General features: G+C 42.9%; 2 protein-coding genes across 2 annotated transcripts; one reads left to right on the top strand and one right to left on the bottom strand.

Moving 5' to 3' along the window:
• Positions 1 to 14,038: 14,038 nt before the first annotated feature.
• Positions 14,039 to 17,383, top strand: hand2 (heart and neural crest derivatives expressed 2). Its single transcript, XM_057054712.1, has 2 exons — positions 14,039 to 14,828; positions 16,013 to 17,383. The coding sequence occupies exons 1-2, from the start codon at positions 14,349 to 14,351 to the stop codon at positions 16,106 to 16,108; spliced, it is 576 nt and encodes a 191-aa protein (XP_056910692.1). The 5' UTR covers positions 14,039 to 14,348; the 3' UTR covers positions 16,109 to 17,383.
• Positions 17,384 to 18,519: 1,136 nt separating this feature from the next.
• On the bottom strand, positions 18,520 to 24,602 carry sap30l (sap30-like). Its single transcript, XM_057054713.1, has 4 exons — positions 23,856 to 24,602; positions 22,526 to 22,648; positions 22,348 to 22,446; positions 18,520 to 19,972 (listed from the first exon to the last, which is right to left on the bottom strand). Exons 1-4 carry the CDS (start codon positions 24,039 to 24,041, stop codon positions 19,841 to 19,843), a joined length of 540 nt encoding a protein of 179 aa, XP_056910693.1. The 5' UTR covers positions 24,042 to 24,602; the 3' UTR covers positions 18,520 to 19,840.
• Positions 24,603 to 24,881: the final 279 nt, after the last annotated feature.

Below are 24,881 nucleotides of genomic sequence, written 5' to 3'. Positions count from 1 at the left end.
CGTGGACACAGCCACGCTGACACAGGATGTGTCCACGTCTCCGATCGGTTTGCTTTTATTTATTAGATTCCATAAAACGGGGTGACATGTCATGATTGACAGCCGAGCGCTCTGCTCAAATCAAAGCGTCCACTATTCAGAAAATACCCCAGGGTACCGATCAGGGCCCTGCAGCAGATTGCATCTTATGAAAGTGGAGGGCCTCAGCATGTTTTTGCCGAGGCGGTGGGCGCCCATTTATGAGCTGCTAACATGAATGAAACAAGGTTTTAAAACTGAGTAGGTAACAGAGGATTTGTGTGGCTGCACTTGAGGGTCTCTGTCTCAAACACTGGTGTGGATTGTGCTGGGGGCTCTGAATGGCCATCACGCTCCATCTCCTCTCCTCATTATACAACCTCTCCGGCTTCACTCAGCGGTGTTTGTTCGGCACTGAAGGACCTTATGAGAATGGGAAAAACATGCCACCGATTTCATGAATGGGCTCTCAAGACTGGTGGGGTGAAAAACAAGGTGGGTAAACAGCGCCTGACTGAGAGCGACAAGAGTCGAAATTGAATTTCCGTAGAAGTGATGTAATCCGCTGGTCCAGGTCAGACCGAGATGTTATTATCTTAATTTGGAGTTCATTAATCGCCGGTGAGGCTGGCTGATGACAGGGTTTCCACCTTGTCCCAGCTGCGCGGAGCTGCCAGCTGATTTAGAACGGCTCCCTGCCTCGGTATGTAAACCATTTGCGGCAGGAATGTATAAGCAAGCCGTAAAAATAGGATTTGGCTGAGACACACAAGACGGATCACACCGTAAAACAACGCACCCCATCTCCACTGCTGCCTGGCGGGGGCGGTCGAGATATTTTGGGGGGTTGGATGGTTGCTAAGTTCTCACAAGTGAAGGGGAACCCGCGGGTTCAGAGTTCAGGCCCGAGGACAGGCTGTAGACTCGAGGAGGAGCGTGGGTGTGTTTAAAACCGAGAATGGATTATGGGCTCCAAAACGCTGTAATCCTCCTCACAAATAAACGATATATAACCCTCGCGAGGCGGCTTATAGGGAGGAGACACTTTCACATGCAGCCAGGCAGTCAGGCAAACACACAGTCGCTTCCACATCTGCACACGCAGATGAGGTCCCGGCGCTCCATCACAGGCAGTAAGAGAGACCAAATCCAGAATGAAATAATGCCGCGGCAGGAAAAATATCGACAGCGTGAAGCGAGGTAGCAACGCAGCTTACTGCCTTCACATTCATCAGATTCATGAACTCACGCTTAATCGTGGTTAAAAGCACGCGGGAGTGGCAGAGAGCACAGGGAGGGACAATTTATAGATTCACTGTAGGTCTGGAAAGCAAACTGATTTGAGAAGGTAGAGATTGGGGGGACGAGCGGAGGGACGGCCGTCTGTCTTCCAGCCAGTGGACGTCGTGAGCAGGTCACAGTTATGTCTGTGCACACAACTGTTTAAGAAACACCGACTTAACCTTAATCCTAAACCAAACAACCCTAAATGCAAATGCTGGACTGCCTCTACATTCAAGAGCAAAAGTGACCATTAATCGTTTTCCTCAGCATCCCAAAGAACTGAGGAAACTCCAGAGCTGATGCAAGAAAACATGCTAAGAAAAATATAAGAACAGAAAACAACAGGAGGGAGGGAGAGGGAGGAGCAAGGCTTAATATTTAGTATTATATTGTTATTTGTCCCCTAATAAGTTTTAAAGAATTATTACAATTCAGATTTAATGTAATAAATGGGATTATTGTCGTGCAAACCTACAGAAACATCCTTAATTTTGTCCTGAATCAGTCATTAATTCTTATGTTTTGACCTTAGTTAAAGAGAAGACAAAGCCAAACCACTAAAGTTTTTAAAATTGATTTTAAACCATTATTTCAACCTCAATTTTCTCTGTATGTGTGTGTGGATGTTGTTCATTTACTGAGTGAAAAAAGAGTGGTTGTTTATAGTAACAGCTTATAAATGAACCTTTCTAGTGTCAATAAATTCCCAAATGAACACAAAAACCAGCATCAGGTAGAATTTGAAAGCGCAAATAGGAAAAGCTGATTAGTCTGATTAGTTAATGAGAGTGTGACAGGAAGTGAAAATTGGTGTTTTTCTTTCTCTGCTGTGTTTCATGGTGCTCTTGGATTAATTTGTAAAAAAAATGCTTGTGGGGGGAGTTGAGCTTGGATTTCAAGTGTACCAGGCACATGTGTGTTTGAGCTTCAGCGCAGGCTCATTTATCATAGAGCTTCATTTCGCGTGTGCCCTCTGGCAGGCGAAATAATCCAAGATCTATATGCAGGGCTGCACACGGACATGGGAGGTCCCAGGGTGTGCACGCTGAGGAGGGGGGGGCACAACGAAAACAACTGTGGATTTGAGCTTCAAACCACACTAAAATATTATCAAAGTGGGGGTATGGCTGTGGGCACATTTGCTCATTTTAATTTAATAATTAAGAAAATTAAATATCTATTTTTAACGTTTTTACCGAGCTGGCTGTAAATAAGCAATAAGCCCCACCCCCACCCAGTTTGCTGTTTACATACAGGATCATGATCAATACTAAACTTCCAATAAGATCTTAGGATCTTTTCTCTACTATAAGCGGTCCAGGACGTTCCTCCACCTCTCACGTGAAAGACGCCAGTGCCGTCATCCAGGAAGTTCCCGTCCGCTTCTGACGGTCTTTAATATTCCGGGTTTCTGTGGCTGCAGCTATGACCTCAGAACTGTAGTTTGCAGTAAGCTGCAGTGCTGTAGATGGCAGTAGCTACATTAAAATGAACCGCCACCAAGATCCAATCTGACTGGAGAATTTATTGCAACACTTTGAGGTGCAAATTTGAGCAACCAGAGAAGAAGAAAACGTAGCCACTCTAAGGTCGCCCAACACAATGGTGGCGTGCAGCCGGCCGTCCCCTCACTCTGCCAAACGTTTGATGGAGCATCGAATGCTTGTTAATATCTCTCAGACCGATAAAATTTCCCCTCGCAGAAGCTGTTTGTGTCAGACTAAAAGGCCTGCAGAAGTGCCTTTTCCAGTTTTTTAAATCATTGTTTATTTGAGGAGTTTGGGTTGCCAGACACTCTGTAGCAGCAGCAGTTTATAAATTCAGTTACATTTCCAGCACGTCTGGTTGTCCCGTTTTTCCCTTCTGGGGATCAACCTTTTTATTTCTTTAAAAGATATAATATAATCACCTGTAGCGATTGAATTTTGCATTAAAAGCTCAGGCTAAATCAGTAAATGTATATATTGCAAATACAATATTCATCTTTTACATTATTGTATACATTTGTGTGTTTTCTTCAATTTATGTAAATAGTGAATCTTCAGGTTTTTTATTTTCAGTTTTTATCCGCACCCAAAGTTCACTTTTTCCCGGTTTCCTTTCTGTTTTTATAACGGAGTGTTTTGGAGCTTCTCTCATGAAGAACAAACTCAGATGTTTGTTCTCTTGTTCCAGTTTGCGATGACGCAGATGTTTGGGAGGCAGAATGGATGTCACTCACCTGAGAGTCCCGAACCCGTCGTCAGTGGAGGCCTCAGCAGCTCTGTGGTGCGGAGCGCCTCACTTCCCAGCATCGCTCACAATTCAGCCTCCGTTATTTAGATTGAGAATAACCGCTGCTGAAACTCGCTCCGTTTGGTGGCGGTCGGCACGAATGCACCACATGCAAATGAGGTAGAAACGTGCACTCCGAATTACAGCTTGTCATCCTGTATAACAGCGGTGAGGCGGACGATCCACAGGAAACACTCGTCCACTCAGGGCGACACTGTCGCTGTGGTCACGGAGCCAAATCGGTATTTCCATGAGGCAAAGATGGATTTGCTGCTGTTTGATTGGATTACAGTGCAAATGTGTTTGAAGGGGTAAATCTTCATGCTGTTATTATTGTTGCTGAAAATAGACAGAGAGAAGGATTTTGAGGTGGACCGACTTCACAGAGAGTTCAGCCACAATCGGCCTATTTAAAAATCCTTGGGTTCTTTATCTGTTCTTGTTTTATTTGCTTGTGTATAGATGTGTACATGCAGTCTAATGCATGGCAGAGGTCATGTGTTAGAAACCCTGCCATAAAAAAAGCCCAAGGGGCAGAGGGGGGTAGAAGAAAGCCGGCGGAGGCGGGGAGGGGGGAGGGCGGTGGTAGAGGAGGCGTCTGTTTTTCTTCAGGAACGAGGCTGCAGAGCGAAGTCGACATGGAAAAGCCGGGAAATGGGAGAGTGGTGCAGAGAGAGGTTGCAGCACGCTCGAATCGAGCTCCAAAAACCTGCACTTAGTTTTACTAGACCCAGTTCTCACAATTTCTGCAGTTATTAGTTGAGTTGGGGTTGACCTTCCACGTGTTTTTCAACAATTATGAGAAGAACAGAAACTCATAATTGTCCACTCTGCCAAACGGTCAGCGCTTGCAGAAGGATGAGAGGAGATGTTATGATGGAGCCAACTGTGCTGGAACTGGGCAGCAGAGGTCAAAATCAAGACATTTTTCAATTATCGCTCCTCTCACGAGCTCACCGAAGAAAAACCACAGGATGAAGATCATCAAAAGTCGTTGTAGATTGATCAAATCCAAACCTGAACCTCCACTCATGGCTGCAGCACCATGTTAGCATTAGCATCAAGTAGGAAAATCCCCCATAGCCAATGGATAAATTCCAATTTTATCAATTAACTGGTAACAAGACACTGATTATTGACTTTGCATTAAAAGTTTAAATTTCCAGGTTAAGATCTTGGAAATAGTATTTATTCATTTATTAGGAATTGTTTGCAGGTCAATTAAAACATTTTGAAACACTTCACATTTTCTAAAACTGCACAAAATAAATATAAACATAAAGCTGTAAATTCAATAAAATAGGACGATTTCAGGACTTCCTGCCGATTAAGTGTATGTTTGTGATTCTCTTTGATCAAATTAACAATGTGCAAAGCTCAGATCGCAGGTGATTTTTTGTTTTTTGTCTCTTTTCTTTTGCCACGACGGCAGCACCCACGTCATCGGGTTCGATTCGTCTCGCCGACAGATTTGAGACGAATGCGGGCGAGTCTGTGCGCTCTGACAGCTTACCTGATGTCATCAGCTCTTGAGATGACAAAGACCATGTCCTTTCCTTCCAGGGTATTTGACCTGGGCCTGACGTCACCACTGTCCCGGGCTCTTCAGGGGAACCAGGGGGTCCACTGGCACCGGCGAGGCTTAGCCCAGATTGACCCCAAGCCCTTCGTCGGCATTTTTCCCACAGGAGGCCCCACCTGAGCAGCAGCAAAGCATTCATGTTCAGATTTATGTCCCGACCTCAGAATTACACCCAACAATTCTCCAGGGATCTCTGTCTTATCAGGAATTCAATCATTAGATGTTTGGGAAAAGATAGTGAGGCGTCAGTAGACGTTCTTTAAGAATAAACAGAAAAAACAATTTTGAAAACACACTTACACACCCACTAAATACAAGTGAGATATTAGAATTGAAATTATTCACCTTCCAGCTTAAAAGACATCCTTCAGAATGAGATCATGCTGCTAAAATGGGATACAAAAAAAGACAGCTCAAAGCCCATGTCGCAACCACAACAAGAGGTGGGACAGATGTGGCCAAACCCGAGATTCTCCATTCAAAAACTCAAAATTAAACATGTGGATTGCAAGAAAGCCCGAGTGGAGCATCCATGAAGGTCCCCGCGCAGGCTGGACTCACCGTCTCCAGCAGGGTGAGCTCGCACATCAACACGTACGTCTACACGCAGCTGTCACGGGTCAGAACACGTCATACCAGAACCGGTGCGTGCATCCGTAACAGGAACGCAGCTACAGAAGCAGCGAGGACGGTCGGTCTGGCACCGCTCCGCCGGACCCTCACGGTGAGTGGAGCAGGAATAAATCCTGGGACTTGGACGGGACCAACAGAACCATATGTTCCATCACACCCTGCGTACGGTTCCAGGCTTTGTGATTCATTTAGCACAGCTGAACACCATTTTCCACCCAGGAATAAATCAGGCATCTATGCATTTTTCTGGATGGGCCTTCATGAAGTAGTGCTAGGTGTCCTTGATTTTTTTTTACGGGTTTTTAATTGTCAGCTGGTCTCCAGGTGTGTTTTGTGGTGGAAAAGGGTTTGATGACTTCTGTTTGTGTTCCATGGTGATGTTGCACGCAATGCATTTCCCTCTGCTCCCCCCCGACCGGCACCCGGGACCTGTCTCTGATGGCCCCTGATGGTCTTCGGAGGTGTTTTTCTGGATCAACAAGAAACATTAAAGCCACACATCTGTGTGCTTGTCACCAAAAAAAAAAAAAAAGAAGTAAACATTTTATGAGCTGATGTTTTGTTTTATTTGCTGAGAAGGAGCCTAAAGGTGTGAAAAAAGCACGAGGGAAAGTCCCGTTTACTGCCGCCTCGCCCTGCATGCCACGCTGATAGCGTAAAGGTCATTCCGTCAGCCAACAACAGGATACGGTCGTGATAAGCATCCAATCAGGGTCTGAGAGCCGGTGGCTGCATTCCACAGGCTGATCTGACACTATCACCAAGGCCCGAGCTGGCCGGGACAGAGCCAGCAGGCTATTTTAGGACCTTTACAGATAGGAGGCAGTTTGACCGCAGCTGAGACGAACCGCCGCAGCGGGGACGGGGACCTGCAGAAGTCGCGCCTGTCGCGTGTTTGACATGTGTGTGCAAAGTCTTGCCGCCATCTTTAGGTCTGACCAACAGACGTCAGGTGATGTGATGAGTAAAGAGTAAAGGAGCAGGAGTGAACTCGGGATCGATGCAGAGAAGAGCTTTGAAACGTTCACGCCCTTCTCCTCATCAACCGGTACATCTGGCTAATTTAGGAATTAAACCACCTCAGATCACATTGGTGACTAACAAGCAGGAATAAATGATGTCACTTCCCAAGCAATGCAAAGTTTCCCAATAAGAAGTGTTTATTGTGCCCTACCTGCAGTACGACGTCTTATCAAACTCAGAGCGCAGAGCGAGCGAAGCTTGGGTGGCCACGGCGGGGAAACGAAGCCCTCGCCCTGGTGTTTACCTTCACTTCCGAACTTCACCTCACCCAGAGCGCCTTCCAGGTAAAACTAATGGGCGACTCCACATCTGTGGCCCATTCTGCAGTTTAATGAGCTGGAGAGCGAGGCCGGTATGAATGGACAAGCAGGAACTTTAACTAGCTGCCTCTGTCATTATGAGCCTGTGGGCCAATTATACGTGCAAGCACAATGACCTAAACACAGCGACAGAATGTTTCTATAAACAACCGACACACACACGTGCATTTTTATTCAAATGTGTTATCATTAATCCTGGTTTACAAGGATATCAAACAGATCATACTGACATTTGTCAATTAATTAATCAATATAATAAATTATCAAACAAATTTAATTGAATGTAGTTTGTCACATGAATTTAAAAGGTCAAAATCTTGTTTCCACCTTTGAAACTACTACTATTGATAGCAAGTTAGCAGCCTGGTAGCTAAGCTAATATACCAACAAGACGTAAATTTACAGAGAAGATTAATTTATTAATTAATAATTAACTTATATCATCAGTCCAAAACCTAGTAGGTTCAACAGAAACTGGCATGAATGTTTGTGCCAATTACTAGTTTGTTGGCTAATTGTTATATTGAAAGGCTGATGTACATGATTTTTTGGGGGTTCAACTACTTTCCACCCTGTAACAAAGGTTTTTAATGGGAGATTTTATATATAGAAATATCATAACATAACAACCATCATTACTCCTTGAAAGCATACTAATATAAGCTTTGAATTATTTGCATATTTTAGAAGAAAACTGAATAGGCTGGTGATAGAAATCTAAAATATAATACCAGGAAAGAATCACCAAAAGGAATTATTGATACAAGTGATCATAAATGTCTCACAGGTCAGACTCTCGCATTTATCCCAAACTGGCTCATCCAGCGGAGGGCTGCAGCCTCCTGTGTTAAAATGCTTTTAGAGGAGTCTCTGTCTGAACCGTCTGCACCTCCACCTTCCTCAGGGTCAAACCTTTATGTCGATGTTTTGACTGTGGGCCGCTCTCGACCCTCTGGGCTCGTCTGACACAGAGCAGCCGCCCTCTGTTAAATCTGCTGCTGTGAAATCATTAGAGCCCAGCCCGCCGGTGGTCCACCAGGGCACAGCACCCTCAGAGAGAGAGAGAGAGAGTGTGTGTGTGTGTGGATGTGTGTGTGGATGTGTGTGTGTGGATGTGTGGGGGAGGCCTGGTTGATGATTCTGCCCAGCCTAAGCATAAAGAGAGGATCAACCTGGAAGCTGAGACTGAGACTTACATCCTCCTCCTGCTTCGCCATTCACCATCCAAAAATATTCTCATCATCTTTTATTCTCTTCCATTCAATTTCATCTTTAATGGCAAACAAATCAATAATTCATCCGTGAAAATTTTTAATCTAGATTAATTATGTGTCATGAGCTGACTTGTGAAAGGTTGAGACTGTATACTCAAGACTAAAGTTTAAAATCTAAATTTGACCAGAATACTGGAATATTTATTATTTTATACATAATCAAATATGAAGAAATACTAAAAGTTTCAAAAGAAAATGCCACCATTGTAAAAATATATTATTAGTAATTGGTATGGTATCATTTTTTACTATGATAATAAATTGAAAATTATTTACTAGTAAAAACTGATTTGATGTTAATAACGACATTACTGTGTTGTGTTTGTATTTATTTATGTTTGTGCTGTGTAGTATTTCAGATATTTATTGAAAATTGAATTTGACTGATGCAGCATTAATTCATGACATAATTCTGAACCAAATGTAACCTACAAGAATGATCTTTTAATCAATACAAAACCTCCTGACGGATTAAAGAGGAACAATAAAATGTCCTCAAGGATCAACAATCTCTAAATAAATATTGTTCACACGCACACACACAATAATAACAATAATACCATAATCTGGTATTTACCAGGCAAAAACTGTCTGATTGATGTAAATGAAAGGTAAAAGTCTTCAGGAAATAGCAGCAGACATTGTCGGGGAGAGTAACCGCGACCTTCGGGATGATGAACAGAGATAAACAGAGTCAGAAATGTTGTGTTGGACTTTATGTGGGTTTACGTTGGCCCACCGCGTCTCCGTCACCTCTCTGCTCCACATTCCAGCCGTCCTGCTCTTATCTTTATTGGCTGAGGACGGGCAGAACTGCTGCAGTTGGAGGACAGTTTGTGGAACTCTGACACACAGATGACCAGAGAGGAGAGACGACGGCCACTTTTCAAAGGACACATGGCAGCGCGGAATAAAATATGTAAGGAGATAAGAAGAGGCAAGGAAGAGAAACTTCTGTGTTCATATAATGAGGACAGGAGGAGCGCAGGGGGTGGGGGGGAGTAAAAAGTGCCCTGAAGTGGCTGTTGTAAAAGTAAATGATCTGGTAAAGCTGCTTAATGTCCTGAGTGTCTGTGAAGTCTGTACAGTTTCGGAGAAGAGAGGCAGATCCCCCCCCTGAAATACTGAGCTTAAAATATTAAATAAACCCCCCGAAAATCAGATTTATATTTGTTTGCTAACAGGAGACAGGACTGATGACCTCACGGCCACCTCGTGTGTTCTACCTGCAGACCAAGACGGACATTTGACCAAGAAACAAGAAATAAGAGCAGTTCTTTCTAGGAAGCTTATTTTATTCCAAAGCAAACCCCGAGACCCAGGGACACACATTCATCATGGCAGCGTGCAAAACCCAAGCAAGGGTGCTCTGATATCGCCTCTGTGCTGTAGCAGCAGACGTATCTCACAGCCCGTCCAAGTCCTTCCCAGTGTGTGGCACGGCTAGCAAAGGGCAGGGTCAGCACGCTATTACCTGCTGCTGCTGCCGCCATCAGAGCTGATGTAGCGGCCGCAGGCATAATGAAGATGTGATATCATTAGATATCGTCCTCCATGCCTGGACCTCGTCAGTCCATCCGCTCACTTCCTCGTTCATCTTAAAGAAAAGTCTGGCCAATCAGAAATGTTTCCAAAGTCCCTGGAACATTTGGAAAGCATTAATCTCCGAGCAAGGACTTTTCTGGAGAGAGAGGGAAAAAAAACCCACCCCAGAACTAAATTTAGACCCCTGAAAGAGCAGAGTTCCTCGAAAAGTTCCTGCTAGAGGTCTGGAGAAGCAGCTCAGTGAACAGTCTGCTCACAGCAGCTTTATTTGTCATGGTATCTTTTGTTTTTGAAATATCAACACTTCAGTGCTCAGAGGGATTTTAAAACAAACCAGAACGTGCTGTCAAATGAATAATCCACAAACACTAGTAAACTGTTTAATAGTGTTTAAAAAGGTTGCAATAGTGTTAACATTAAGTCAACTGCTGGAGTGAAGGCTGCGCACATTAAATCACATTCAGCTCAAGTTGGGATGAAGACAAATCTAAAACCTGGAAATAAAAATCCTTCTTTTTTCTCTCGTTCTGCGTTCGCATGGAGGGAAGTCAGCTGACCGGTTTGCAAACATGCTGACATGTAGGGGAATCATATCTAAACGTGTTGATGTCGTGAGACGAGGCCTAAGTGTGGCTGTAAATGCAGTAGAATATCAGGAAACTGAGAGGAAGGCTCTTTTCTCCCAGAATGCACTGGGGCCTCCAGGAGCCACCGTGGCATGACCTAGTTGACCTACGTTTCCCAGAAGGAGGAGGAGCCTCTGGCTTTAATCGTACCCACAGTGGGTTTAATTAGCGTTGCGTGCCTGCGTCCATGAACGCCAGACGTGAATATATATAAATGCATGTGAGCAATAGGGAACCGGATGATAAACACGAGGGTTCGAGCGTGCTCGGCGGCGTTTTCCGTGCAGAGCGTGCTCGGCTTTGAATCGGGGGAGAATATTTGTTTGGAAATGTGGAGCTGAGCCTAAGCACTCTGAAGAGGAGGGAAGCAATGTCTATTGAAAAATCTACGCGATGACACAAACAATTATGAGGAGAATTCATAACATGGCCAAGATGGCCGCCACTATGACCTATTTTGGATGTTGCCCCAGGAAAGTCATCAAGAAAGTGGGGAGACACAGATTAAGTATTGGGGCTTGAGAGCAATATAGGATGAGGCTCCTGGTGGAGGCTGGGGTCTTTCAGCACCTCCGGCGATAGCGGGGTAAAAGAATGATGCCGAGGAAAAGATGAAAGTTTCTGGATAAAAGTTCGGTGCAACGTGAAAGGAAGAAGGGAGCAGAAAGTGATAGAGGAAGAGAAAAGAAGGAAGAGGGGGATGTGTGCAGGATTGTATTTCATCTCTGCGTAGTGGATGTCTTAATCGACAGTGTCAGGTTTTCTTTCTGCAGGCAGCATGGTGTATTTCACGCTGACAGCGCAGAGTGAGTGGCAAACGACACAGCAGGGCATCAAAATATGGAAATAATGTGAGCTCATGCGCACTGGAGCTGCTCCACTCTTGTTTTCAGCTCTCTTTTGAGACATGAGGGGAAAAAAGACATTGGGAATGATATTGGGAATGTGGTTCCAGTATAAAGCCACTTTTCTGAGAAGTATATATATATATACTTCTCAAATTACTTTTATACTTCTATATACTTAGGACACGTATACATCTCAAAATCTCCTCTGTGTGGAAGATGGGAAGAAACAAGTGTGAGTGTTTATTTCCACATAAATTTAAATCTCCCAATTTATATTTTTATATCCATGTAATGAGATACATTCTCTTAAAAACAAACAAAAAATTAATGGAATAGAAGAATACTGTAGTATTTGTAATAAGGAAAGGAGTAGAATTATGTTTAGTCTCTAAACTCAATTGCATAGTTAATATGTGCAGTGCGGAATGCGAATGAAATTACAGAATTCTAAAATAAAATTACATTATAATTATTTTTATAATTTCTTCATGTGTTCTTAGTGTTAAATTCGATTCATTTGAAGTGTAATAAATAAATATGAAGACATGCACACACTATGTGGAAATTTTGGCGTTTCGTTAAGTTCTTTTTCGAATCTTCATGCCGAATTTGAGTGATAAATTTAGCAAAGGTGAAATCGTGTTCACGCAGCCCATCCTGACGTTCCCGTTTGACCTCTTCCCCCGAAAACTGCTGCACAACTTGGGTTTTTTCCCCTTTTTATTCACACATTGCTGCTCTTTGAAAGCGGGTTTTGGTTTGAGGTGTCGGTCCCGCAGCGCTGCAGCGCCGCAGTGTTCATTAATGGCTCCCTTCAGAGTGTGAAATTAATGACGCATTAAAGTGAGAGCAGAATTTTGGAGCCTTGGAGCTGCTCCAGGCTGCGACCTCAAACTGGGGAGAGAAATCCGCGTTAGGGCAAAAAAAGAAGTGGGCAAGTTTGCAAGTGTGTGTTTAGGAAGAAGGCGGAAATATTAACAGCTTTGATTTCTATATTGCCAGCACATATCAGAAAGAACCACAAGCCTTTAATAACTATAATATCTCAGCATATTCCGGTGTAGTCGCAGGCGTTGCGTCGTTCTTTATTACATTTATTGATTTTATTTATTGTACTGGATAGAAATAAAGGCTGAAAAAAATTCTTCCGTCCTAATACGTTTGAATTTAGTGTCATCATTTTTTAAAACAATAAGGGAGCTATATGTAACAGATAGAAAAAGAGATTAACAGATTAATAAAATCAACTCGACCACCTTCCAACTCTTTTGTAACGCAAGGCTCAAGAAAGTTCATTAGGTATAATAAATGCAGCTGGTTAACAGAATTCAGAAGTAGCTGTGTAAAAAACACAAATAGGGAATTTAAAGGGAGATTTTGGTGAATATAAATGTGATCTTTGAGTATCTGCTGTGAGGCGGGTGGACGGTGGAAGTGCGCGGCCGTGTTGTGAGCAGTGATCCCGACAGGAGCAGAGATTTTATGGAATCATGTAAGCGCGCTGCAGGGTGACGCCTCCTGATTTATGGCTGTATTTAGATAAGACGCGGCCGTAAATGGTTCCTAAATAGCGTCAAGTTCGTGTAATGTAATGGGATAATGTTTTGGGGCGATTGAGATAAGATGATGTTCTAGTGTGTGTATATGTGTGTGTCAGTGTGTGTATGTGGAATTAAAGCAGACACACTGGCTTTATCCTTATATTGCTGAGGTATGATGACAGCAGGCCACGTCTGTCCCACAACGATATAATTTATCCAAATGTTCATTTACACTTTCCACGACCCGCTGACCTCATGTTTTTGCTGGAAACTGGAATCGTGTGATAGTGCGCAAAATAATAAAGATCGTCATGGGCCGAAAATATGAAAATCTGGGAAAAGCAGCAGCTTCTCTGGGGAGAAGAAAAACGAGCAGATTATTAAATCAAATCATCAGTATTTTTATAATGAGGCAAGGTGCTTATGTAGAGTGGAATTTTGACAAACTGAGTTTTAGAATATTCAAAATCAGAATTCAAATCTAGACGTAATTTGAATTTTAAACTCCTTGATTGCGCTCTAAATGCGACGATTAGTGCAGAGATAAAATCTCATTTCGGTGTCTCGTCATATCCCGTCCGTACCTGAATTATTCTGTCAATTACTGGGAGGATCCGATTTGATCCGGTTTTCCCTATTTTGCTTCTTCAGGTTTGACGGTGCAACTTCTAAACTCAAACTGAATTTGCTGATTTTAAATCAGATTGGTGACAGAGTCCACGTGATCGACCACGAGCTGACAAATAAAATAACGCGGCCAATTAACTTCCGCGCGTAAACAAAGGCGCGGATGAAGCGCCAACTGTGCGTAAAGTCTTTGCGTAAACTCTCTCCAAAACAAAGGTCTGCCTGTTTATCTTCGAGCATTATTGTGAATTCGGTTTTAAAGCCTGATTTCTCCAGTCCTGTATGCACATCTGTGTAATAAACGGCGCGCAGGTATTTTCTCCTTGCGCACCTCTGCTGCACCATGGCACATGTTATTGAGAAGCTCTCCAGACACTCCTCCCATTCTGGGCTCCGTCCTCTATTGGCTGCCTCTGTTCCACGCTCACTTCCAAACCATATAAACCGGGGGGCCCTCGCACCTCCATCCGGGTCACATTTCTAAGGCAAATCAAAGCAGCTTAGTTGGAGAACGATCTCAAAAAAAGAGGCCGAGGTTTGCGCTCAGGATTTACAAAGATTTTCACCCAGAATTCAGCCGCAGCACAATGTCGACGATGTAAACCTCAGCGGAGAGTGTGTGCTTGGATTCTTGCTGAAGCTTTGAATGAGTTCTGCTCCCCGCGGACCTCGTAGCAGACATCCTTTTGGGGCAGCTACAGACGGAGATCGACGGACACCACGGCACCGAGCACGTTCATTATTCCGCACAATATGAACCTCATCGGGGGATACCAGCATCACCACCACTTAATGCACGAACCCTTCCCTTTCGTCCAGCGGTGTCACCAGGATGCGCCCTACTTCCAGAGCTGGGTGGTTAACCACGGCGAGGTGCCCCCGGACTTTCAGATTCAGGCGCCCTACCCACCCGCTGAGCTCGGCGCCCCAGGATCGACGCACGACGCCCGGCTGGAGGGACTGCAGGCGGGGATGGGGAAGAGGCGGACTTCCGGGCCGAAGAAGGAGCGACGGCGGACGGAGAGCATCAACACGGCTTTTGCCGAACTGAGGGAGTGTATTCCAAACGTCCCGGCCGACACAAAACTGTCTAAAATCAAAACTCTACGCTTGGCCACCAGTTACATCGCCTACCTGATGGAGGTGTTGGCCAAGGACTCCGGGGAGACAGAAGGTTTTAAAGCCGAAATTAAGAAATATGACAACAGGGATCTAAAAAGAAAACGAGAGCTGGTAAGTTCTAAATGAGATACGTGTTGAAAACGTAACTGCTTAATTATTCTAACTCCAACATTCGAAAACACGCTTCAAATATAAACTATAATTTAAATATATCTAAAGTTCAGCCAGAAACAAAATGGCAAAATTGTAAACTTACAGAACCAAAACAGGAGCCTCCAATTGGGTATAATTCATGTTATTCACGATAAGAAGCCAGAAAAAACGCAAAGAGTTACCCACGAATTAAAGTACAATTTTATAAAATACACTCTCACCATATAATAACAATAGTTTTCATAGTAGTAATGCATCTATCTATCTATCTATCTATCTATTATCTATCTATCTATCTATCTATCTATCTATCTATCTATCTATCTATCTATCTATCTATCTATCTATCTATCTATCTATGTGTATAAATATGCAAATTTTTGATCAAGAAGAAAGGCAACACGGGTTTATATTCATCGCCTCATAAATTTATCACAATATTTTTAAAAAAACATTTGTACACACAAATAGTTTATTCGCGTTAAAACGATAAACAGTAGAACATTTAACATATGCATATATTTATATATATATTTTTGAATCACTATATATAAGACAACACATTTAGTGCTAATTAGCGTGTTGCACAATATAAAACGTGCTCCATATAATATTATCATCGCCTCTGTATCAGAGCATAATTGGTAAACATTCTGTTCCATTTCATGTAAAACACATTTCATTAAGCTGCAGCGTTCGGACAGTTTTCAGGCGGGTTCTGATCATTTCAATTAGCACTTTTATTCCTAGACGTCGGTTAAAACCTCATACACGTTTAGTTATAGATGAATGCAGCTACAAATTCAAAAAGATGCGTTTATAAAAACAGCGCAAGGCGAGTGATTGTGCCAACAAGGGATAATAAACCCGCTCCAGCTGTGTGTTGATGCTGCTCCTCTACGATCTTTGCTGAGGTCATATTTTACGTGTGAGATTATTTTGACCCTGCGGTATCGCTGCTTTTACTAAAATCACGTGAGTCGACCGCATTTTCCTGCTCGGCTCTCGTTTGTCCTGCGCTGTAGCAGGAAATGTAGTAATAATAAGCAGAGAAAGTCCAGACAGACTGAGGCTTGTTTGTGGCCTCCTGCTGCTGCTGCTGCTGTTGATGATGATAACTTGGTGTGTTTCTGGTGTCGCAGACTGACGGCCTGCAGGAGTCTTTAGGAACCGAGAAGAAGGTGAAGGGTCGGACCGGGTGGCCGCAGCAGGTCTGGGCTCTGGAGCTCAACCAGTGACCCGCTTCCTCTCTAAGCTAAAACGAAAGAACAGAGACTGGGATCAGAATAAAAACCACTGTCTGGGTGAAAGTGGACCCAGCGCCGCGTCCGTGCGACGGAGCGCATGTTTGGAGAGATTGGACCGTGGAGACGCAGTGAAGGGAACCGGCGGAGGAGAGCAGCGCTGCGGACACTTGGTTGACCTTCCTGTGGTTCTGGTGTGGTTTCCAGCTTCACATCTGACTGTTTGATATTTGTGCAGTTTCTGCTTTTTTAATGTTTCCAGTCCTCCAGTACTGTCGACCAGATGTTGCCACAATGTCCAACAACATCTGTCTCCCCTAAAAAAGAAAGGAAGGGGGGAAAAAGCGACTTATCCGTCCTCGAGTTGGTGTTTTATGCATTTATTGGCGCTGGAGCAGAAAAAAAAATGAATCAGAAGAAACGTTCAATGAAGGAATCCTAGTTTAACTTTTTTGTTGTTGTTGTTATTTCTTAAACTCCGATAACAACCAGGGTGCAGAATGGGTTATTTGTTTAGGGCGCTGGTGTGTTTGGTAAATTATATGTTACCCAATTACACAATTTCACATCTTCGTGTTTGATTGTTGATTCCCCAGGTGTTAATTGGCAGGTTTTAGTCCAATCACACGACAATATGCAACGCAGTTCGGCTGCTTTGAAATATTCGTTTAATGGCGCCGAGAAATATAATGATCTGTTTTGACATTTTTAACAACAATATTTCGGTAAATGTGATATTTAAATTTAAAGTCCATAATAAACATTATAAATAAACAAAAGCCAAGACTCGGTTTCATCCCACCGTGTTGGGCGCGTCGTTTTCTCAGCTTAATCTACTGTACTGTAAAATAAAAGCGCCGGTTGTTGTTTCTTGTAGAAAATTATTGATTTTCTTTCTGAATCTACCTCAAAGAAATGAATTAATTGTCACTGTCCGCTCTGAAAACACCCAATAGAATGTTGAGGCGCATCTTTGATGTTAAACAGACAAACAACAACAGAAAAACAACTAGAATAATTAAAAAGAAAACAATAATTAAACAAGATTTCAAGGGGTGTTTTACTGTGCTAAATGTCGATGGAAATGTAATCTTTGTGAAGTTCTATATAGTTCCGTTAATAAATGAATTATTTTATGATTTGTTGAAGGTTTTTATTGTTTTTTTTTAGTTATTTTAATTCTTATTAGACTATAAGCATATAATGGGTGTAAACAGTTCTGTACAATAGTTAAGATTAATAAATTATATAATCTTTGTGTTTATTCTACATTGTTACTCGCGTTAATGTTTTCATAGAAACGCTGCAAATCAATTTATTTATTTTTCACTCCATCGTATTTATCAAAAAGTACCCTCGGTTATTTTGTTCAATTCACGGATGTCCTCATGAAAATACAGACTTTTAAAAGTGATCCAGCGTCGGACTTTTAAATTTAAAATCGTCCAGACTTTTCACGCAGTCCGATTTACTTTTATGCGTCTATTTTTCTTTTGCCAAATGTTGGTAATTCTATAATCTTTTGCATATTAAAAGGCTTTTGAAATTCTTAAATTTAGGGACATTAGACTGGTGCCACGATTGGTCTAGAATATTAAAAAAAAAGAAAAGAAAAATAATGTCATTTCTTTTTCTTGTCTGGTTTTAGAAAGCCCCAAAATTATCATGGTAGCTACAGCGACACCCGTCGGCCACTTTGTGTTACTACAAAAACATAGCAGAAGGGACGTAGAGGGCTTTAAAGCTTCACACATCAGACCGAACTTTCATTCTGCAGCTCCGACAGTTCCAGTGTTGTACATAAAAGCAGCATTAGATTGTGTTTTCATCTTTTGTCTATAATTTCACCAAGCTGATCCAAAGAACAAGAAACTTGTAAAATGAAAAAGTACTTAATCAAGAGCACTGATTGACTCCGCAAAATAGAAGAGGCTAACTTTTTCAAATCATTAAAAATCTACATTTTATAAATAAAACTGACCCAAAGTTTAGTTCTGGTTAAGGAATTTGCTTCGATGTGCGTTTCTTCTTGAAGTTTGGTTCCAAACAGATTATTTAAAGCACTTAGACACAGTTAAGATGTGCACGCACGTACAAGTGGCATCTTCAGAGGTGAAAATTCTTAACGACTTATTTAACATTCACCGTTATCGCAGTTTTTTTTTTTAGAGTTTCTCGATAAACGGTGGAGATTTGCAAAAACCTCAGCATCTATTAATGATTAGAATTTTCGAAGCAACTTGTGCTTTTAAGTGTTTCCTTTTTTAAAAATAAAACTAACTGCAAGACCTAATTAAGACAATCAAGACAGTGTCTGATCATAAAATATTCTTCTTTCTGGGTTTGGTGAAAACCGTGGATGTGCAGGGAAGTAGAAAGTGTGCAACCACTGAAAAGACGGATGATCCTGTACAATACATTTATTATCATTATCATCATGAGCAATAAGCAGCCATATTTAAATACTTTTACCCATAAAACAATTAGGTTAATGTGGTCGGTCCTTTATGTTAATAAAGTTTGGTGTTATCTACATGACACTAACAAAAACTACAAATAAAACTGAAACAGACGTTGAAAAAGAAAAATGCACAGAACAGCGTTGAACCAAACATGACAGAGCAGATTTAAACGCTGTGTGCACAGAGGTGGAGTTTTAAGAGTTTCTGATAAAAAAGCCAAACCCAAAAGTTTCCAGGAGATCGCAGCAGAACCTGGAAAATTCACGCCCGAGCTTCTTCACTGAAATCGGTCCTAAGGACACAGACAACCTCCCAATCTCTTTAATTAAAAGTGACAATTGGGGCTGTTTTGAACACATGTTCCATTTATGGGCACCACATTTGACCCGTGCTGAAGCTTTAGAGCAGAACTCGGAAATTTTGAAACGAACATCTAAAACTTTAAGACCACGAGCTGCTAGAATGTGATTTTTTTTGACAATCATGGTAGAGGTTCTGCTTTTTATTATTTAAAAGTTCTGCGAGTCCTTGAGACAGCCCTATGAAATGCATCTGGCCCGATAAAGTCTTCTTGCTCTTTTTAAATTGACGCCAATAGTTACTCTTGACTCCCCGCTCCCTCGCACACACAGAGGATGAATCAGCTACAAATTAAGGCTGAACTAAAGAGATGCAGTTACAAATAAAATGATGAAATCATGTCCTGAAAATAAGAATGACGCTACATTGTTCACCGCCGTCCACCTTCGACCCTGGCTGGTACTCTCTCCAGTCCTGATGACTCCTCCTTCCCAAACACATTCAGTTACCAACTTAGAAAAAAAAAAAAAAAACCTTCTCATGTCCCAATTCCAGATTTGGCACGAGCATTCCACATGGTGAAAGTATTAACAGTCAAATCAGCAAAGAAACAATAACAACCAGATGTTTTCTCTTTAACTCTTAAGGCAGATATATTGTACATTGCATTCATTCAAGATCAGGCGCTGTTCTTTTGTACATATTGACAAGTGACGTTACGGTAGGTTCAACCCGTAGAGTGAGTCCTAATCCTCAACAGTCTGTAGGGAATGTGGTGGAGGACAGTCAGCTGGGTTTGGTTTCTCAGCCTGTCCTGCTCCTCTGTTGATAACTGTCCTCTCAGGACAGGAGTTTGTGGGCAGGTGTGGGGGGGGTGGTGGGGGGGGGGAGGAGCTGTTGCTGTTTAGTACGTCCAAGTTTCTGCGGTTACTGTTGAACTACTGCTACTGCGATACCGGGAGCTTTAGTCCAGAGGTTTGCTGCCGCTGTCGCCTTTCTGGTCCAGGCGGCTCTTGCTGCTCTTCACCATGTAAATGAAGTAGGTCAGCGTCTCCTTCTCATTGACAGGGATATTCCTGAAGTGGCGACTCACCGTCTGAAACAGAGAAGAAAAGTCAGTCTCATCACAACACAAAATGCATCATATACTGCATGTAGAGCTGGAGAGCACAGCTAATGTTAATAGAGGCTTGTTTGTACTCATTGCTCAACATTATGTCTTATTCTCCTCTAAATGCAGCCTTTACTGCTCTATTGCAAGGATCTTAAAACTAAAATTCTGGGCATCGCGTCAGTCTCACGCGTAAATACAGATTTAACACCAGTGTGCCACCAGGAGGCGCTGCTACAACTGAAGGTTCAGTTCATTTTCCGTTCAAACTCAAAAGAAGCACCGTGAAGTTCCTGTGAAGTCCTGCTCTTATTTTCACCCTGCATCAGATAACGGCTGTTTCCGAAACCACACACTCGTTCCCTGTTCACTACTCACTAAATGGGGGACACGGATTGAGTGAACTACGTAGCGCACTCAATTTAAAGCTAGTATTCGGACAACGGCGTCATTTACGGCGCACGTAAAGTGACGTCATGGTGTCGCATAATAATTACGAACCGGTCGCCGGGAAAAGTGGCCAGGTCCATTTAATTATTTTAACCCATCAGAAATACATTCAGCGGTCATTTTATGAAAATGCAATTTTTTACATGATAATTAACTTTATATAATAATATGAAATATTAATGTCAATAATACAATAATAATTACTTATTACCTAAAATAATTAGTGTCCCTTGACATTTTCAATGCCACATTCTCAAGTCATATTCCGCTGTAGTGAAAACATTTAATAAAGCAATTTCTTCATCAAAAAATGGATCCAGAGCTACTTTTCATCTATGAAAATATTCTTTTACTGAGATTCTGTCGCCTGGTGAGCAACAGACGATTCCGAAGAACAATTTTAAGTGATCAGTGAAGATTGATTTTTTTTGTTTACATTTATGTTGTAATATTTTAGGATGATCATATTGGACCCCCACTGAAAAAAATGTCTTATTTCCAAAAATGTCATATATCAAACCGTACAGTAGAAATTATGTTAAAAAATGTATCCCATCAGCCTTTACGGATACCGTAATGGCTGATGGGATACATTTTCCGAGTTAGGGTGCTCGCTTGTACACTACTTTTCGCAGTGCATTGTGGGATACATTGAGTGCACTAGATAGGGTACAGCGATGCTCACTAACAATTCGGACACTATTTCAAAATGGCGTCCACACTCTTGAGTGCACTATGTAGGGTATAGGGGTGGTTTCGGAAACAGCCATAGAGTCACACTCAGGTTAATGTAGCTATAGTGCATGTGACTGCACTCAGAAGTGGTTTGCCAGAACAGAACACAACATGACCTCAAAATATTGAATATATTTACACCTGTACTTTCATGTGGTCCTGATTATAATCCAGCCACAGAAGGACCTCTAATGTCAGCTGCTAGTTGACATCTAGCCGCTGCTGCTCAGTGCCCTTCACACAGACTCATGGGAGCAATGGCCAATCCAGAGAAGACACTGAAATTAGGTTATTTTCCAGTGGAACGAGTTTAATCTAGATTTAACTGAAGATCAATTGGGCTTTTAGATTTATGTAGCAGAGGGGGGGACCCACACATCCTGGCAGCTGAACACTGGGACAGCTGTAACTGGTTGTGTGCCGTTGACTGGTTTGTTATTAATGACGTGGCGGTCTCATTAATAGGAGGGCCTGTACCTGCCCCACAGTCTGGGGAAACATTTAACTTGTAGACCAAGTTGACTGTTGGAGTTATATCCGGTCGTCCCTCCTACCCTTCACAAACCAACACACATACATACACAAGGTATTTGTCGGGGTGAGACTCGAGCCAGCTGCATCGAGTCCACCTGTTGATTTCACAAATTACTTTCGTAATTTCACCGAGACCAATTACTGTAGAACAGGTTTAAGCCTGTGGCACAATGTGTGTTGCCATTAGAGGAACACCTAATGAGAGGCCGCTCAATAGTCTTCAATGTTCCTTCCATCCATTCAATTTTCACAGCCATTTATTCACCATTAGGGTTACTGGGGGTGTAGACATATATCCCAGCAGTCAGTCAAGACTATGTCCCATAAGAGGTTTTAGGGTGAGGTAATAAAACACTGTGGGAAGATGTTTTAAATCAGTATTATTTCCCTTATTGAACGGAATGAAAACTTTTAGCAAACAGCACCACCTGGTGGACAACCCAGGGATCACGACCTGCACCAAGTATACAAAAGCAGAGGTCCTTCAACAAGAGATAAAACCCCACCATTGGAGAACGTTACATATCTGAGAGTAAATGTGCGAGAAGCCGGACCTCAGAGGGTTTTGGATGTGCTGCACAATATTTTAGCTTCCCCAAATTCAAACGGGCTTCTGTCTGTACTTTGTTGCGTGTGTTCACCTCTGCCAGCTGGGCCTTGTTCAGTCCAGGCCTGGTCTGCAGCTTGTAGTGTCGCTTGTAGCGTCTCAACGTGTTGACCTGAAGCTGGAAAAGGTCCACCTAAAGCAACGAAGGCCAAAGATAGAGTCAAAGGAATGGCCCACCACACAGGTGAGCAGCAGGTTCCAGCCCACATTACCTCAGGGACCTCCACATCGTGGTCTGGTGACTCTCCTCCATCATCACTGGTCTTTCTCTTCCTCTTGTTGCGGACACTCTGAATGAAATTCTTGTGGAAGTCGCAGATGTAGAGATGCCGCACCTACAGCGTCAACAAATCCAGGAGAGTTTAAGGACAAGTCCTCTGACAAATATACAGGCAGATATTTACAGAGACAAGACTGCAAACAACGCTAGAATCCAAACACAGCGGCTCGGAAATGGAGCAAACTAAATCTTATTTGGCTCTGCTAGGGATCATTTCTTCACATCTTCCTTTCACTGCAGAGTCCAGCTGCACCTTCTGGACCATTTTCTTGTCATGTGTGATCTCTAATCCTGGAGAAGAGCCCCCAAACTGCTCATACTCATGATTCCTTTTCCACAGGGCTGTTTGAGCTGAAAGGCCTTAACCTCTTTGTGCATTGTGTGTGCATCCTGCTGCCTTAAGTACCCAGTTATGGGTCCACAGTACATTACTCATGGCAGGAAAATGAGCCTGCCCCCAAGCCTGCTGAGCCTTTGTGGTGAGTTAATTTACTCCAGTAAAAGGAACAGATACTGACAGGACTCTCATAAAGCACGGAAAGATACTGCCAGAGCTTCAAAATCCATTTGAATCCCCCCCCCCCCCCCCCACCCCAAAAAAGCATGTTTGGAGAGGACAAACCACCAAATCTGATGTTTCATTTGGGACAACAGAGACATTATTTTGAGTTGAGCAAAATTCTCTACTAGATAATTCTTATTGTAGATCGCGTTTTGCTGCTTCTCTGTATATTGTGATTGTCCGGTGGTGCATTTTGCTCTGTTACCTCCTGCTTTGTCATTATTTGGAGATGACTCACTTTTCTTGTGATGACTTATGACTAAAACTATCAATCGTTTGTGTAATAAGGGAAACCTTTGCAGATCGAGAGCACAAAGCTGTATACAAGTAATCTGTAAACTCAAGCCCCTACTCCTGGTAGCCGGAGGTGGCTCAGTTTAACCGTGTTTAGCAACTGTTAGCAACAGCCATTTTAGGGTCAACTGCGGAGGCGGCAGCACGAAGCTCTTGGTTCTGTTTCCTGCACCATGGCTGGCTATAAGCTGACAGTTAAGCACTCTGACATTTCTTTGCTACATTCGGCAGTAGCATGAACATCGACGAGGCTAGGATTTAAAATGAAACCTGTTGGTTCGTGACACACCGGCTAACTCACTTTAGCTGACAGCTGCGGAGCCTGAACTTCTGCAGAGCCCCGCAGGACAAACTTGGAGCGTGAACTCGCAATCGCATGTCAAAAACACATGACTGTGACACTTACACTCTTGTCGATGTCTAGCTTGAGCTTCTTCTGCGATATGCTTTTCTGGATCCTCTTGCTAAAGGAGGCGTTTCCAGCTGACCGTCCGCAGCGTTCCCCGTCTTCGATCAAGCAACAGCTCTGTCCATAAAACGGCGGAGCAGGCGGTCCGTCGTGGCTGTCTTCCTCTGTGCTGAAGCCATTCATTCTGCACGATCTTAATGCTCTTTGAGGCCTGAACTCGAACGGTAAAACAAGCACCGGAGTCCGTGTTTGCTTAAATAGCACTTCTCTTCACGCGCTGTCCTTTTGTGAAAGACAATCCGGTAGCCTTGACTAGCTAGCACGGCTACGTGTCGGGTTAGCGAACCCACAGCACTTGATGGCGACAACGACTCACTTCCAAACGCAAACCAATTTGTTTAAGGGCATATTAACGCGTTCATGGACTCGTGCCACAAAACGCCCGGCACTAACGTCAACTAGCCCCTAATGCTAACAGGATCGCAAGGTGGTTGAGCTGCCGCTAACGGACAAATTCCTATGGTGATACCGCCACTGTCGGTCCCTGCAACAAACCACCAAGTGTCTGTTAAATCTAGATATAACAACAAAGGCGTGCTATTCCGAGCTAAATTCTGCGACAGCAAGTTTCAATGAATGCCAGAACTTTAAAGAAATCTCGCATTTAACAACCTGCACCTTAACAATCGCGGTATTCTTTCAGAAAGCTCCGTACAATGGACGTCCTCCGACGCAATGGCGGAAGCTCTCATCTCGAACAGCGATTGGTCAGTTTTTACAAAAGGCGGGACTACTGTAGATACTGCAGATCTGCTATTGGCTTAAAGAAACATCAGTCTTTCAGTGGCTCTTCCTGTATTACTCAGCGTCATGTTTTCTTCTATGAATAGTTGTTAAAGGTGGCGTCGCGGTCAGTCGAAGGTACTTTTAAATTGCTGCGCCGAAGCGCACACTGGACGCGATGGATTCAAATCACGATAAAAAGCCAAAGCATTGCGCAGCTGCACGCGAAGGAAAAGTAAC

The sequence above is a fragment of the Takifugu flavidus genome, chromosome 14, assembly GCF_003711565.1.
Source record: "Takifugu flavidus isolate HTHZ2018 chromosome 14, ASM371156v2, whole genome shotgun sequence".
Classification (NCBI taxonomy): Eukaryota; Metazoa; Chordata; class Actinopteri; order Tetraodontiformes; family Tetraodontidae; genus Takifugu; species Takifugu flavidus.
Note: the sequence above shows the minus strand (reverse complement) of the source record. Positions and strands in the feature narration are given on the sequence as shown.